This window comes from Vigna umbellata, chromosome 11, assembly GCF_029865625.1.
Source record: "Vigna umbellata cultivar VRB3 chromosome 11, Vumbellata_1.0, whole genome shotgun sequence".
Lineage (NCBI taxonomy): Eukaryota > Viridiplantae > Streptophyta > Magnoliopsida > Fabales > Fabaceae > Vigna > Vigna umbellata.
In genome coordinates this window covers 3,798,106-3,810,969 of record NC_142175.1, presented here as the reverse complement: position 1 = coordinate 3,810,969, position 12,864 = coordinate 3,798,106, and the positions used below count along the sequence as shown (strand labels likewise).

General features: G+C 37.4%; 2 protein-coding genes across 2 annotated transcripts in view; both read right to left on the bottom strand.

Annotated features, from left to right (window-relative positions):
- The window catches only part of LOC148190799 (uncharacterized), a 56,035-nt gene that overhangs the window by 22,791 nt on the left and 20,380 nt on the right, over positions 1-12,864 (bottom strand). The gene's annotated exons all lie outside the window — the stretch shown is intronic.
- On the bottom strand, positions 1,153-3,827 carry LOC148190801 (uncharacterized). The gene is made up of 5 exons (XM_088101933.1): positions 3,379-3,827; positions 2,986-3,083; positions 2,835-2,900; positions 1,632-2,674; positions 1,153-1,400 (listed from the first exon to the last, which is right to left on the bottom strand). Exons 1-5 carry the CDS (start codon positions 3,741-3,743, stop codon positions 1,389-1,391), a joined length of 1,584 nt encoding a protein of 527 aa, XP_087958059.1. The 5' UTR covers positions 3,744-3,827; the 3' UTR covers positions 1,153-1,388.

Below are 12,864 nucleotides of genomic sequence, written 5' to 3'. Positions count from 1 at the left end.
TTACCTCTTGAAGACTTCCTTGGAAACCTTGAATCAATCTCTGAGTTCTTCCTCTGTCGTTCCAGTTCTCTGCTACAGTGCCCAGCTCTCCTTCTCTTCTCCCAGAACTTGCAGCACGCCTCTCACTCCTCCAGAATTTCAGAATCCCCAAATCCCTTTGAATCCATGGCTTTTACCTTTAAGAAGGAAGAAATGGTGCTCTTGGACGGTGCAGAATGAAAGAAAGGGACCTCTGAGTGCTGCTCCCCATTTGCAAATAAAATAAAAGCCCACTTCTGATATTGGGGCGGCTGGTGCTTCCAAGCATGATGACTGCCGCCCCCCACTGAGAACGTGCGGTCATTACACCTCCCCCACCACTTTTTATTTTAAATGCACGGTCCTTACATCTAATATACGATTCTGTATAAGTTTCATCAAGTTTCTCAGCCGAACAATCACTCAAGACCTTTGTGATACCAATGGCATTAATCTTCAGAAGGATTTTTGTTTATATTTGGTGTGATATAACTAGTACCTTGTAAATAAAATTCCTTTGCCGATTAAGAAAATATACTACTACCCCTACCTTTTCATAATGTTGCAGCCAAATTTTTATGTTTTGGTAAAACCATATCGAGTGTGTTACCAACAGTCTCAATACTTTTTTCTCAATTAATCGATTTTCTTAATCTTCAATAAAACATTTATTATTCATTGAAAGAGTAATTTGTGTTACTAAAATTGATTTAAAATATAATATTTATTGTTCTTCGTGTAAAGAAGTTTTAGGCTACAGGATTGTACGTGGTGAGAGTTCATATATCCATGTCATTTCAACTTATAATAAAAGACTGATTTTCCATGGGAACCTCAACGTTTACGGTTAACATAAGCCATGGACATTTCGAAAATGTTGTTATGCCTACGAAATTCTCGGTCACTAGCACAAGAACCCTTTTACCTTATCCTTTTCTTATTGACTTCAACAGCACTTCTCACTAACTACTATCATTTGAAGAAGTAGATCTTCCAAAACTTAATATATGCCAAAAGAGTAAGAGACATGGCTGCTGGCTGTGAGCTATGCACTAGGCTGGCCATGGAAACTGACCAATTTGCCACATGAAACAGCAAATTCACAATTCGTCACAACGAGAACGGAAAGAGGAGTAAGAGAGCAAAGCACCACGTGAAATTCACAGTTCAACCATGTTCAAAAAAACAAGGTAGCCAGTACTAACTTACATACCACATTCAACTTTGTCACAACAGTGCATGAACTAAATTAATCGATACACACCCACAGCTCAATGAATCAATATTCCACCAAAGGGAAAGGACATGCAAATCAGCTTAGAATGTGATTAGTACTTTAATACAAGCCGCCCACATGCCTCAGACTACTCTCAATATCTTCCCTGCAGAAAAGAAAAAAGAAAAATACAAAAACAAGTCACCTTTAGTATTGATCGAGACAAAGTTGATAATTTTTCCAACAGAAGAATACGTAAGATCTAGCCTCAATGAATACAGTTTCCCGCAAGAAAATTTTTTGAACTAAATATTAGCATCAATTTTTATCTCTATTCTGACTAATTTGACCAATAAACAGAAACTTGAATATACTCAATTTTGGGTCAGTAGAATACCTGTCCGGTAAAATTGTCTGGGCCAGAAGGTGGATGTTGAGACCCTGTCCGTTCTTTGGCAGGATGAGTTTCCTGCTTAGCCTGTTCAAATTCCTCCATGTATGTTGGCTTGAAATTCATCGTATATGACGGTACAAAAGTGTCACCCCTGACATCTGAAGTACCATGCCTAGGCACAGGATCTCTTCTTTCTCCTTGTCCCGGTCGTCCAATGTTCTGCTGTGGCATATAACTCCTTTCCCCTTGTCCTCCTGGAGGTCCAAAGCCCTGCTGCTGAGCATATTGTGGATAATTCTGCGGTGCTTGATCAAAGGTCAGTTGGGGGGTATAATTTTGCGATGCCAGATCATAGTTCTGTTGGGGTGGATAATTTTGCAACCCCTGACTATAGTTCTGTTGGGGTGGAAAATCAGGTGATGCCTGACCATAGTTCTGTTGTGGGGGTAAATTGGGTGATGCTTGGCCATGATTTTGTTGGGGAGGATAGTTTTGTGATGTCTGGCCATATTTCTGTTGTGGTAGATAATTCTGAGATGCTTGGCCATAACTTTGTTGGGGAGGATAGTTCTGTGATGTCTGACCATATTTCTGTTCTGGTGAATAATTCTGAGATGCTTGGCCATAATTCTGTTGGGGTGGATAACTTTGTGATGCTGGGCCAAAGTTCTGTTGGGATGGATAGTTTTGTGATGCTTGGCCAAAGTTCTGTTGGGGTGGATAGTTTTGTGATGCTTGACCAAAGTTCTGTTTGGGTGGATAATTTTGTGATGCTTGGCCATAGTTCTGTCGAGGCGGATACTGCTGTGGTGATGCTTGACCATAGTTCTGTGGGGGTGGATAATTTTGTGGAGGCACATAGTTTCTTCCATCCCTTGGCATGGACTCCTGAGCACCGTAAGAGGGATTCCCTTGGGAGCTTGGCACTGGATTCTCTTGTCGGTTGTACTGACCAGGACTCCTATTCCGGTCTCGTCTTCCCTGATTTCTCCCATACTGTACTGGTGGAGGTCGGGGGATAATGGTTCCATTAATGTACTGATCTCCTATTTATCAACCACGAAAACATGCGTTGCAATCAAAAAGGGGTAGCAAACTATTGAAGTCACATGATACAACTAATACTGAAATTGAACAAGAAATGAAGACATCCAATCAACTTCTTAAGCATGGAGAGATCTTCTGAAAAGAAAAAAAGAATCATACCCCCGTACTGCTTGTTCACTGGATCAATATAGGAATCGGGTAGCACAAAGATGACTCCAGGAAGACCTGTTCAGATGCAACAAATCAAACATAAAATTCTATCTTCTCGACAGTAAGATGGAATTCGAGAGTGGGAAACGGGAACAAATACCTTCAAATTTTTTAGACTCTTCTTCGGTCATGACTGCCTGAAAGCCTGTGTAAGTTGTTGTGCTGCACGCATATATCTTCTGCTTCGCTTCTTCCACACTAAAAAAACACATATTTAAGTAAAGACCACTACGAACAGATCCACACAGTATCCAACACGCTCTCAACTAAAAATGAATTAAAAACCACGGCATGTCATGGGGCTTCTAATTTTTAATCAACGAACTTCACTCATGATTTCGTGGTTATCAATAAATTTAGGTTAATAATAGAGTGTGTTACTGGCCCTCCTCGATATTTTTTCACAATATAACCTGTTTCAGGACTATGAGGACGAGGACAATAATCAAAACATTGTGATAGGAAGAGTGGTACAAGACATGACGGGAGAAACCTGATGTTGAGGCCTTTGGCACAAGTTTCCTCGTAAACACGAACCATTTCTTCGGGAGGGGGTTTGTTGTCCCTGGGGAAGTCCATGACGAAGAGCCAGTGGTTGTAGTCGCAGCCCTCGAAGAGAATGGTATCGGGACCTATCTCTTCGGGGATGTTGCTCTGCGAGGATCTAACAGAGAGGAGAGAAGTTGAAGATGATCTGAAAGAACGGGACTGAACCACCCCCTTCAGAGAGTGGCAATTCCATGAAACGGCGCACCTGATAGGGGCGGAAAACGATGGCGCATGCGTGGCGGAAACGGACTGGGTGACGCCGGATAGTGCTCTGAGAGTTCGGCGGAGGCGAATTAACGACGACGCCATGAGAGATGGTAGGGTTTTGGAAGATTAAGGTTTTAGGAATCTCTTTCTTGAAATCTTTGAGACTGAACCTCCTTCAATGGGTTAGGAACGGATATGTACATGCAATGCACATGCTTTGATTAAGTATTCTATATAGAATTAAATAAAATAATATTTTTCTTTGATTAATTAATTAAAACTTTAAGCAATAATGTACGTATGAAATATATAATCCAGGTTTTGTTACTTCTTTAGTAATTTTAATTCAGCCCATTTATTTTTAATTGTTTTTATACAAATTTATATTAATTTAAAACTATTTGATATATATATATATATATATATATATATATATATATATATGTGTGTGTATTATAGTTGGGTTGACAAAATTTTCTTTTATAAATATACTTGAAGGGACTAAATACATTAAAGTTAAAAAAAAGGATTATTTTATTTATATATTAATTTTTTAAAAATAAAAGATAATTGGACGAAGGCCGCCTAAAGCTTAAAAAAACTCCATACATATATAAATTGTAACATCCCAAAATACAGTAATCACTATAATTCAGAATTTATCACAATTAACAGTAACAGTAAACAGTCTTTGCGTAATTAACAGCTGCTCCAAAAGAAAACAGCACTTATATAAATAAACAGTACTGTACAGTAACTTACAGTAGAGTTTACAGTGTTCAGAATTTTAGCAAAATATACAAAACAGATCTACAGGAACAAATCTGCAGAATTATATACAGGCTGCCAGAATACAGCACACCCAAAATTAACTACTGCTGCTACTACGGAACTAATCCCTACTGCTCCAATTTTACTTCAACGTCCACAAGGTTGGCATCCTCCAAATTTTCTTCTTCCAGTACTTGCTCAAGGGATGCACCACCATCTGCTCACATCCACAACGGATGATCATTGCATTTCGACAAGACGGATTATACATGGACATTAGACAACACAAAGGAAATGCAAGGGTAAGCTTATAATATTTAATTTATAAAATCAACACATACAGTTACATATCAATCCACACATTCAACATGTAAGCTCATCAATTAACAATCATATAGATACGTATAAACGACAGACCGTCCGGACTGTATGAACCGTGTAGCTACAGGCGTCCTTGCACCCGAGTGGTGTGGTAACTGTATTACACTCGACAGCTGCCACTCGAGGTTAACCCTATCCAAAGTACCTCTAAGGAATAGAGTCTCCTGCCATTCCCACGCATGACTACTCCCTTCTACGTGAAGATGAGTATCACGGAATATCAGGATGGACCAAGCCAGCATTAGCATGCCCACAGTCATACTTTACAAAACTCAATAATCAATCATATCAAAAACGTTCCTCCTTGGAACGCTAATAAAATCCAGTTCCAATAATTCGTTCAACATATCATTCACCATATTAAACAGTTCACTGATTCACATTTTCATTCCGTGTTCCACTCTCTTAATTCCACGAACGTTCATCACTTAATCAACAGGACTTAACATGTTACAGTACTCCTACATCCTCGTTTCTGAACAAAAGAAACGAACCATTTATTCACTTAACACGTTTCAACACTTCATAATTTGAAAATACTGATCTTTAAAAGATATGGATGATACTTAGAAATATTTTGAAGGTAAAGAATCCAGGTAGAATCCAAAGGATAAAACCCGTAAGAAAATGTTTAGATAAACAATCAATATAATTGATTTCAAAAAAAACAACACTGCCAGTCAAAGAACGAACGTTCATTAACAATTTGGACGAACGCCAATTACGTTCTCTCAGAATTCAATGGTAAGGACGAGCGTTCAGTTATATAAAAAGTAACCGAACCCTCCTTGAACGAACGCTGGGTCAATGACCGAGCACAATCAGAACGAACGCTTGGTATAAACCGAGCTCAACTTAGAACGAGCACTTCAGTATAAGACCGAACACTCTGTAGAACGAACGTTCAATATAAGGTCGAACGACAATAAGGACGAACGACAATAAGGACGAACGCTCAACATGAGGCCGAACGTCAATGAGAACGTACGCTCGACTTAAGGCCGAACGTCACTTATTTATAAAGTTTTAAATATTTATCTATACTGAGCAGAAACGAACGCTCATTCACTCAATTGGGGGACGCTCGTTCTCGAGCAGAATTCATTCCAAATGAATGAATTCCAATCTAAGTCATGTTAACCAAAAACCGAACGGTCTAAGACCGTACAGTGACGAGCGTCATTTAGCAACAGAGAATGATCAGAAATTCAGAGTTTTCACACTTAGTAGAAATTTTTCCAGATTTCCATTTTTCAACTTTATACTTTCATTTCCAGATTTAATTCCCTTCAGACACCATCATCATGCAAATTTCAACATTTAAATCATTCCAACCACACAATAACCATTCTCCATTTATCCATAATCAACTCAATCATGCATTTAAATCAAATTCATCATCAAATAAAATTCATATAAGCCGTATCAGTTCATGACAGATCCATCCAAACCAGAATACATATCAGATATCAGTAAACGTTCTAAATACTCAAACATCATGTTTTTCTTATATGAATCTCAGATCATAAATCAAATAGTATAAATTAAACATATAAGCTTCCCTTACCTGGTCTAGCAGTGAACTTTTAACAGTGTAACTTGATTCTGTCCAACTATGAATTTCTACCCAATCAGCTCTTTCTTACGCTCCTCAACTAGATTTAACCAAAGAGACTCAGAAACTCAGATTTTATTCTTTGCATGCAACTGAAACAGTGTTCCTAGAACTTCTAGAATTAGATTATGGTTTGGAACTTACCAGTTACAGGATCTAAAGAGGTTCGGATCAATTCGAAGCTTACTGCCCCGTGAACGTTTCTATGGTTTCAGAAAACTGATTGGAGTTGAATGAAGTGAGTAATGGTAGAAGGAAGATGAAGGTTCGTAGAGAGAAGTTTGGAGAAGATGAAAGGTGTGGTTTTCTGAGGAAGACGAAGTGTGCGTATGAGTGAGAGATTTTCTCAAAACTCAGAATTTTGGGTGGATTCCACGTCAAACAGGAGAGCGTCTCCCAGTCTGCCACCTGCACATCAAACTCTGATTTGGAATTCTCTCCCGTGACACTTGGCGTGTGTGCATGCACAGATTGGTGCGTTTTTAATGCACTGAATGTGTGCAGTGGTGCGTGTTTCAGAGCGCGATGTGGCACTGTATTAGTGCACACCATAACAGTATATATTTCAGCAGATTTGAAATGGGATTTAATAGGATAAGCATTTGATTATACTTCATAAATCTGGTTTAACAAAGAATTATCATTGCTAATTTTATAGGGTCTTACATAAATTAATATACTAATATAAATATAAAATAACGTAACTAAATTAATATTATACAATATTATAAGTTTAACCTTAGATCAAATATATTTACAAACCTTTATTTTGAGCGATGATAACAAACCATAAACACTTATGAAATAACTTTTATAAATTACACAAATGAAATGAAAAACAAAAGGAAATAGTTAATGAACTGAATAAATTAATATACTTATTTAGACAAAAAATAATATATTTTAAATATTATTATGATAGGCTCTCCAAACTATTTTAAATACTTGAATTCTTAATATTTAATATTGATAAAAAAATGTTGTTAAAATATTATTTAATATAATAATAAACTTGCTTATGGATGATTTATAATTTTAAATCCTTGTTTTATTTTAATTTGTAAGTTTTTATATTGTTTGTCTATGTAATATATTTGTTTAATTTGTGTGTCAAAATATTTTTTTAATATATATGATTAAAGTTGTCCTAAATGTGTAAAAGACTTATTTATATAAAATGTATTGCTAAACTTACTTTGTTCGTTTAATCAATTATGTTTTCAAATTTATATAATAATTTTGTTATAATAGTTTAATGAATGCATGAAATGAGTTTTTTAATGTGTTTCATCATATTCATCTAACTATTGGATAAAAAGCACAGTGTATTTTTTTATGTTTACTATAATTTGTTTAATCAATACATTAACAAACAAACAATATATATGGTTAGACTTATTTAATTAAAATATTTACACACTTATACTGTAAGGAATCGTAAATTTTTAAAAAAACAAAAAAAAAAAAAACAAAAAAAAAAAAAAAACAAAAAAACAAAAACAAAAGAGAACGGGGAGGAAGGAACGTGCGCTGCCACAAAGGGGCAGTGAACGTTGCTTCCCCCTTTGAAAACAAAACAACAACGGGGGAAAGGGGGAAGGAAGGAACGTTGGCCACAAGGAGACAGCCAACGTTGCTTCCCCATTCAAAAACAAGAAAAAGAAAGGAAGGAAGGTGTAGGAGATAAAAGGAAGCTTTGGGGTTCTGCACTCGGGGTTGGAAATCATTGCTGCCAAATTTGTGAGGGAGAGAGGTGAAGTTGAAGCTACAAGGAAGCTTTGGTTCTGCAAGTTGGGAGAGAGAAGAAGAGGAGAATTTTTGGAGTTGGAAGGAAATCAAACTCTCTGGAAGTGATTCAAGGAAGTCTTCAAGAGGTAAGGTGTGACATCCCAAAAATACAGTAAAAACCATATAATTAGAAAATCACCGTTAATAATAAAACAGTACAGTTTTCCAACTAAAAAGTTAAAACCAAACGAACGCTCAAGGACGAACGTCCTTGAATACAGTCTTATAACAATAAGGAACGAATGCGCAAAGTCGCACGTCCATACAATAATCACGAATTACAACTGAACGTAAAATTCAAAAACTTGACCGAACGGTTCACACAAAAATCCCGAACGGTCATACATAATAGAACTAAAGGATTGGCCGAGCGTCTCACTGCTCGGTCTTCACTTCAACTTCAACCAGATTCTCTTCGTTCAATGCCTCTTCCAAACGCTCGTCTCCCTCTGCTCACATCCACACGGATGATCATTGCAACGACAGGACGGACGTACAAAACGAGACAACACAAGGAAACGAAAGGGTAAGCTTATGTAATTTAACTCATGCATCAACATACAATTTCAAGTAAACAATTCAACGTACAAGCATATTTCAACATACGCATTCATTACATAACAACACACTTTAACGTACGTACTCAATAAAACTCAACACGACTGACTATCCGGACTGTATGAAATCTGTGTAGCTTCGGTGTTCGTGCACCCGGGTGATGTAGTAACTGGAACTCTCATCAGCTGCCACCCGAGGTTAGTCCTATCTGTCCAAATAACCACCAGGACTAGGACCTCCTGCCATTCCCACACATGACGTACTGCCTCTACGTAAGGACGAGTACTCACGGAATATCAGGATGAATCAACCGGCTAAGCTTACCACATTCATACTTTACAAATCTCAATAATCAAGTTCTGAGTCGTTCCTCCCCGGAACGCTCGTTCAAAAATCACATCTTTGTATTCATCTCATATACTCTTTCATCATTTTCTATTCATCATTTACTGTTCATCAATGTCATAAAATACCGAACGTTCCATCCCCAGGTGACCGAGGACGAACGCTGTTTTGTGAGACCAAAAGACGCTCGTTCGGATCAAAGAACGAACGGCAGAGATGCAGTTAAGTTCGGGAATAGCCAAATATGGTACTGTTCATTGGTCGAACGCTATTTTGTGGAACAGAGTACGAACGCACAAAATAATACCGAGCGTCATTTGGGACGAACGCTCAGCCGAGCCTCATTTTAAGCGAGCGCTCAATCTATGACCGAGCCCCTGTTAAGAACGAACGCTCACATTTAAAACCGAGTACAAAAAAGGACGAACGCTAAGTTTAGAACCAGGCAAACGAACGCTCAGTTTGAGACCGAGCACCAACTAGAACGAACGCTCAAATCAAAACCGAGCCATTTAGGACGAACGCTCAGTTCAAAACCGAGCGCCATTTTGGACGAACGCACAAATCAAAACCGAGCCATTTGGGACGAACGCTCAGTTCAAAACCGAGTCATTTGGGACGAACGCTCAATTCAAAACCGAGCGCCATTTCGGACGAACGCTCAGTTCAAAACTGAGCGCCACTTTGGACGAACGTTCAGAGTGAGACCGAACGCTAGTAGCCTTAAAATAATGGACTTTGATTTCGGAGAAGTGTTTACGAACGGTAAAATACACTATTATATATATGCATACAACAGAACGAATTTTATCAAGGAATACCAAACACAGTACTCTACCGAACGCTCAAACGAAGTATTTTAACATGAGGACGCTCGTCCTCGACCAGGGATCATTCCAAATGAACGAATCCCATTTCTTGATTGTTAAATAGGGAGACCGAACGGTCAAAGACCGTTCAGTACGAACGTAAAAATCATATGATTCAAATACAAATATTATTGAAATATAAATATTTTTGATAAAAAAGAGTGAGTTGTTTTTTGTTTTTTTGTGGTGTAAATAATTTTTTTATCGCGAGTATTTATTTCATTTAAAAATCAATTACTTCAAAAATAAAAGTAAACAGAATTGCATAAAAAAAAGGAAGTAAAAGGCACCCTTCATCAATGTTAAAAATTATCTACTGTTTTATTTAAAACATAATTAAAGGTAAAATAAGAATATAAGATAAAACTATTTATATATTTCATTATAAATTTAAAACATAATTTAAAAATAAAATAAGAATATTAAATATATACATTAAAAATGTAAAAAAAGGAAAAAAATGAAGAATTATATAATTTCATAAAACTTAACGTTATTAAGATGTTAACATTAAACCTTACAACAAATAATTAAAACTAAATCAACAAAATTGTGTAATTTAAGATTTATATATATATTTTTTCATTTTAAAGTGCAGATATATAATTTGATTTGCTTAAAAAAAATCATACTATGATTCCTATATTGCTTAGGGTACAATTTTATTTTCTAAAGGCAGAGTTTTATGAAGATTGGGCCTAACAAAAAAGCAAAGGCGTGGGAAATCAAATTGCGGCTGACTGAGTAACGACTCGTAAAACCCTTTCCCTCCTCAAACAAAACCCTAACGCGCCCTAACTTTGAAAATGAAGGGGAAGAAGAAGACGATGCCGAAAAACGACGTCCACGAAGAAGAAGCTGTGAGACCCTGAAAATTTCTCTGTAAATTACCTGTCACATCACCATTAATGCACACCACAATCCATGCTTATCTCATTTTAAACCCATCTCCAAATCTGATAAACCCTCTGCTGTCACTGAAACCGAGTCATATCATTCTCTGCAACATTAAAAACGCACATGGCTTCACATGTACACCCGCCACGTGTTGCAGAAGAAGCTTCCAGTTCAGAATTTAGTGGGCACGTGTCAGCTTGGGGTACGTTCGCTCAAACGAACGTGAATTTCACAAAACTGGATTTCCTAGAATTCTCTCTCTTACCTGCACCACTCATCCTCTTCCTCAGAACTCAAATCCTTCATCTTCTCCAACCTCTCTCTAGAAACCTTAAAACTTCTCTCTACTGTTACTCATTCATCTCTTCTCCGTTTAACATTCAGAACCGTAGGAACGTTCCTTACGCCGTGAACTTCATTTTGGTCCGAACAACTTCAGATTCTGTTGACGGTAAGATTTCCAACTCATAAGCTCGTTTCTGGAATTCCTTCGAACCCAGATTCAGTTACATGCAAGGGCTTAAATTGATATCGTTTACGTTTCTTTGGTTAGACTTAGTTGAAGAGAATAAGAAAGATCTTGGAGGGTAGAAAACCATAAGTTGGGCAAGTCCAAGTGATACTATTAGAACGAACACTGCTATCTAGGTAAGGGAAGTTTATATGTTTAATTTATACTGCATGTTGTATGATCTGAGTTGTATGTATGAAAACTATGAAGTTTGAGCTGTTATGAACGTTCTCTGATATCGGATATGATTTCTGGGTTGTTGAACTGTATGTTGGTTTGATACGTATGAATGATGGATGAATATTGTAATGTATGAGTTATTAATATGTTGATTGTTGAATGTGAATTAATCTGGAAGTGAAAGTTATAAAGTTCATAGACTTGAGAATCATTTGAAGTATAAAGTATATGTTAAAATGTTGAAATCTGGAAATTTGTTAAGTTTGAGAAATCTGAAACTTAAATCATTCTCTTGGATAAATGACGCTCGTCATCGTACGGTCTTAGACCGTTCGGTTTCCCTTAAAATCACTTAGAATGGAAATCTTTCATTTGGAAAGAATTCTGCTCGAGAACGAGCGTCCCCATTTGGATGTCTGAGCGTTCGTTCAGCTCAGCTGTTTATAAATATTTGAAACTTTATAAATACGTAACGCTCGGTCTTTAACCGAAGCGTTCGCCCTTATAGCGTTCGGCCTTCTGTCGAACGTTCGTTCTTAATAGCGTTCGGCCTTACGTCGAACGTTCGTTCTTGATAGCGTTCGGCCTTATGTCGAACGTTCGTCCTTAGTAACGTTCGGTCTGATACCGAACGTTCGTTTAAATGACGCACGGTATTCTACCAAAGCGTTCGTCCTAAACAGCGCTCGGTCTTATACCGAAGCGTACGTTCAAAATAGCGTTCGTACCAACATTTGAATATTCATCCTCTTACGTTCGTTCAAATACTGGCATCAGTTCATTTAATTGGTCAACCAGAGAGTTACGTCCGTCCATCCAGTACTGTATTTGGACGTTCGTCCTATCTTCTTCAAAGGACTGAACGTTCGTCTTTTTGTACTCTTAAAGTTAAAGATGAGATTGATTATGAATTATGATAAATTACAGTGCGAACGTTATATTAAGTGATTTTATGATTATGGAATTTGAACGAGCATTCCAAGGAGGAACGTCTCAGATATGTGGAATATTGAATTGGTAAAGTATGACTGTGGTTAGCTAATGCTGGCTTGGTCCATCCTGATATTCCGTGATACTCATCTTCACGTAGAAGGGGGTAGTCATGTGTGGGAATGGCAGGAGGTTCTATTCCTTAGGGGTACTTTGGATAGGGCTAACCTCGAGTGGCAGCTGTTGAGTGTATCCCAGTTACTACATCACTCGGGTGCAAGGACGCCTGTAGCTACATAGTTCATACAGTCCGGACAGTCGTCTATTATATACTTATAAACTACTATGATGGAATATGTTCAATTGTATGTTGTACGT

Bases quoted from the DNA above. Each gene is read 5' to 3' on its own strand.
- LOC148190801 (XM_088101933.1), bottom strand. From the start codon at position 3,743: ATGGCGTCGTCGTTAATTCGCCTCCGCCGAACTCTCAGAGCACTATCC. The intron at 3,084-3,378 runs GTTTCTCCCGTC...GTGTTTTTTTAG, and splicing joins GCCAAAGGCCTCAACATCAG to TGTGGAAGAAGCGAAGCAGA. The intron at 2,901-2,985 runs GTATTTGTTCCC...GCATCTGAACAG, and splicing joins AGAGTCTAAAAAATTTGAAG to GTCTTCCTGGAGTCATCTTT.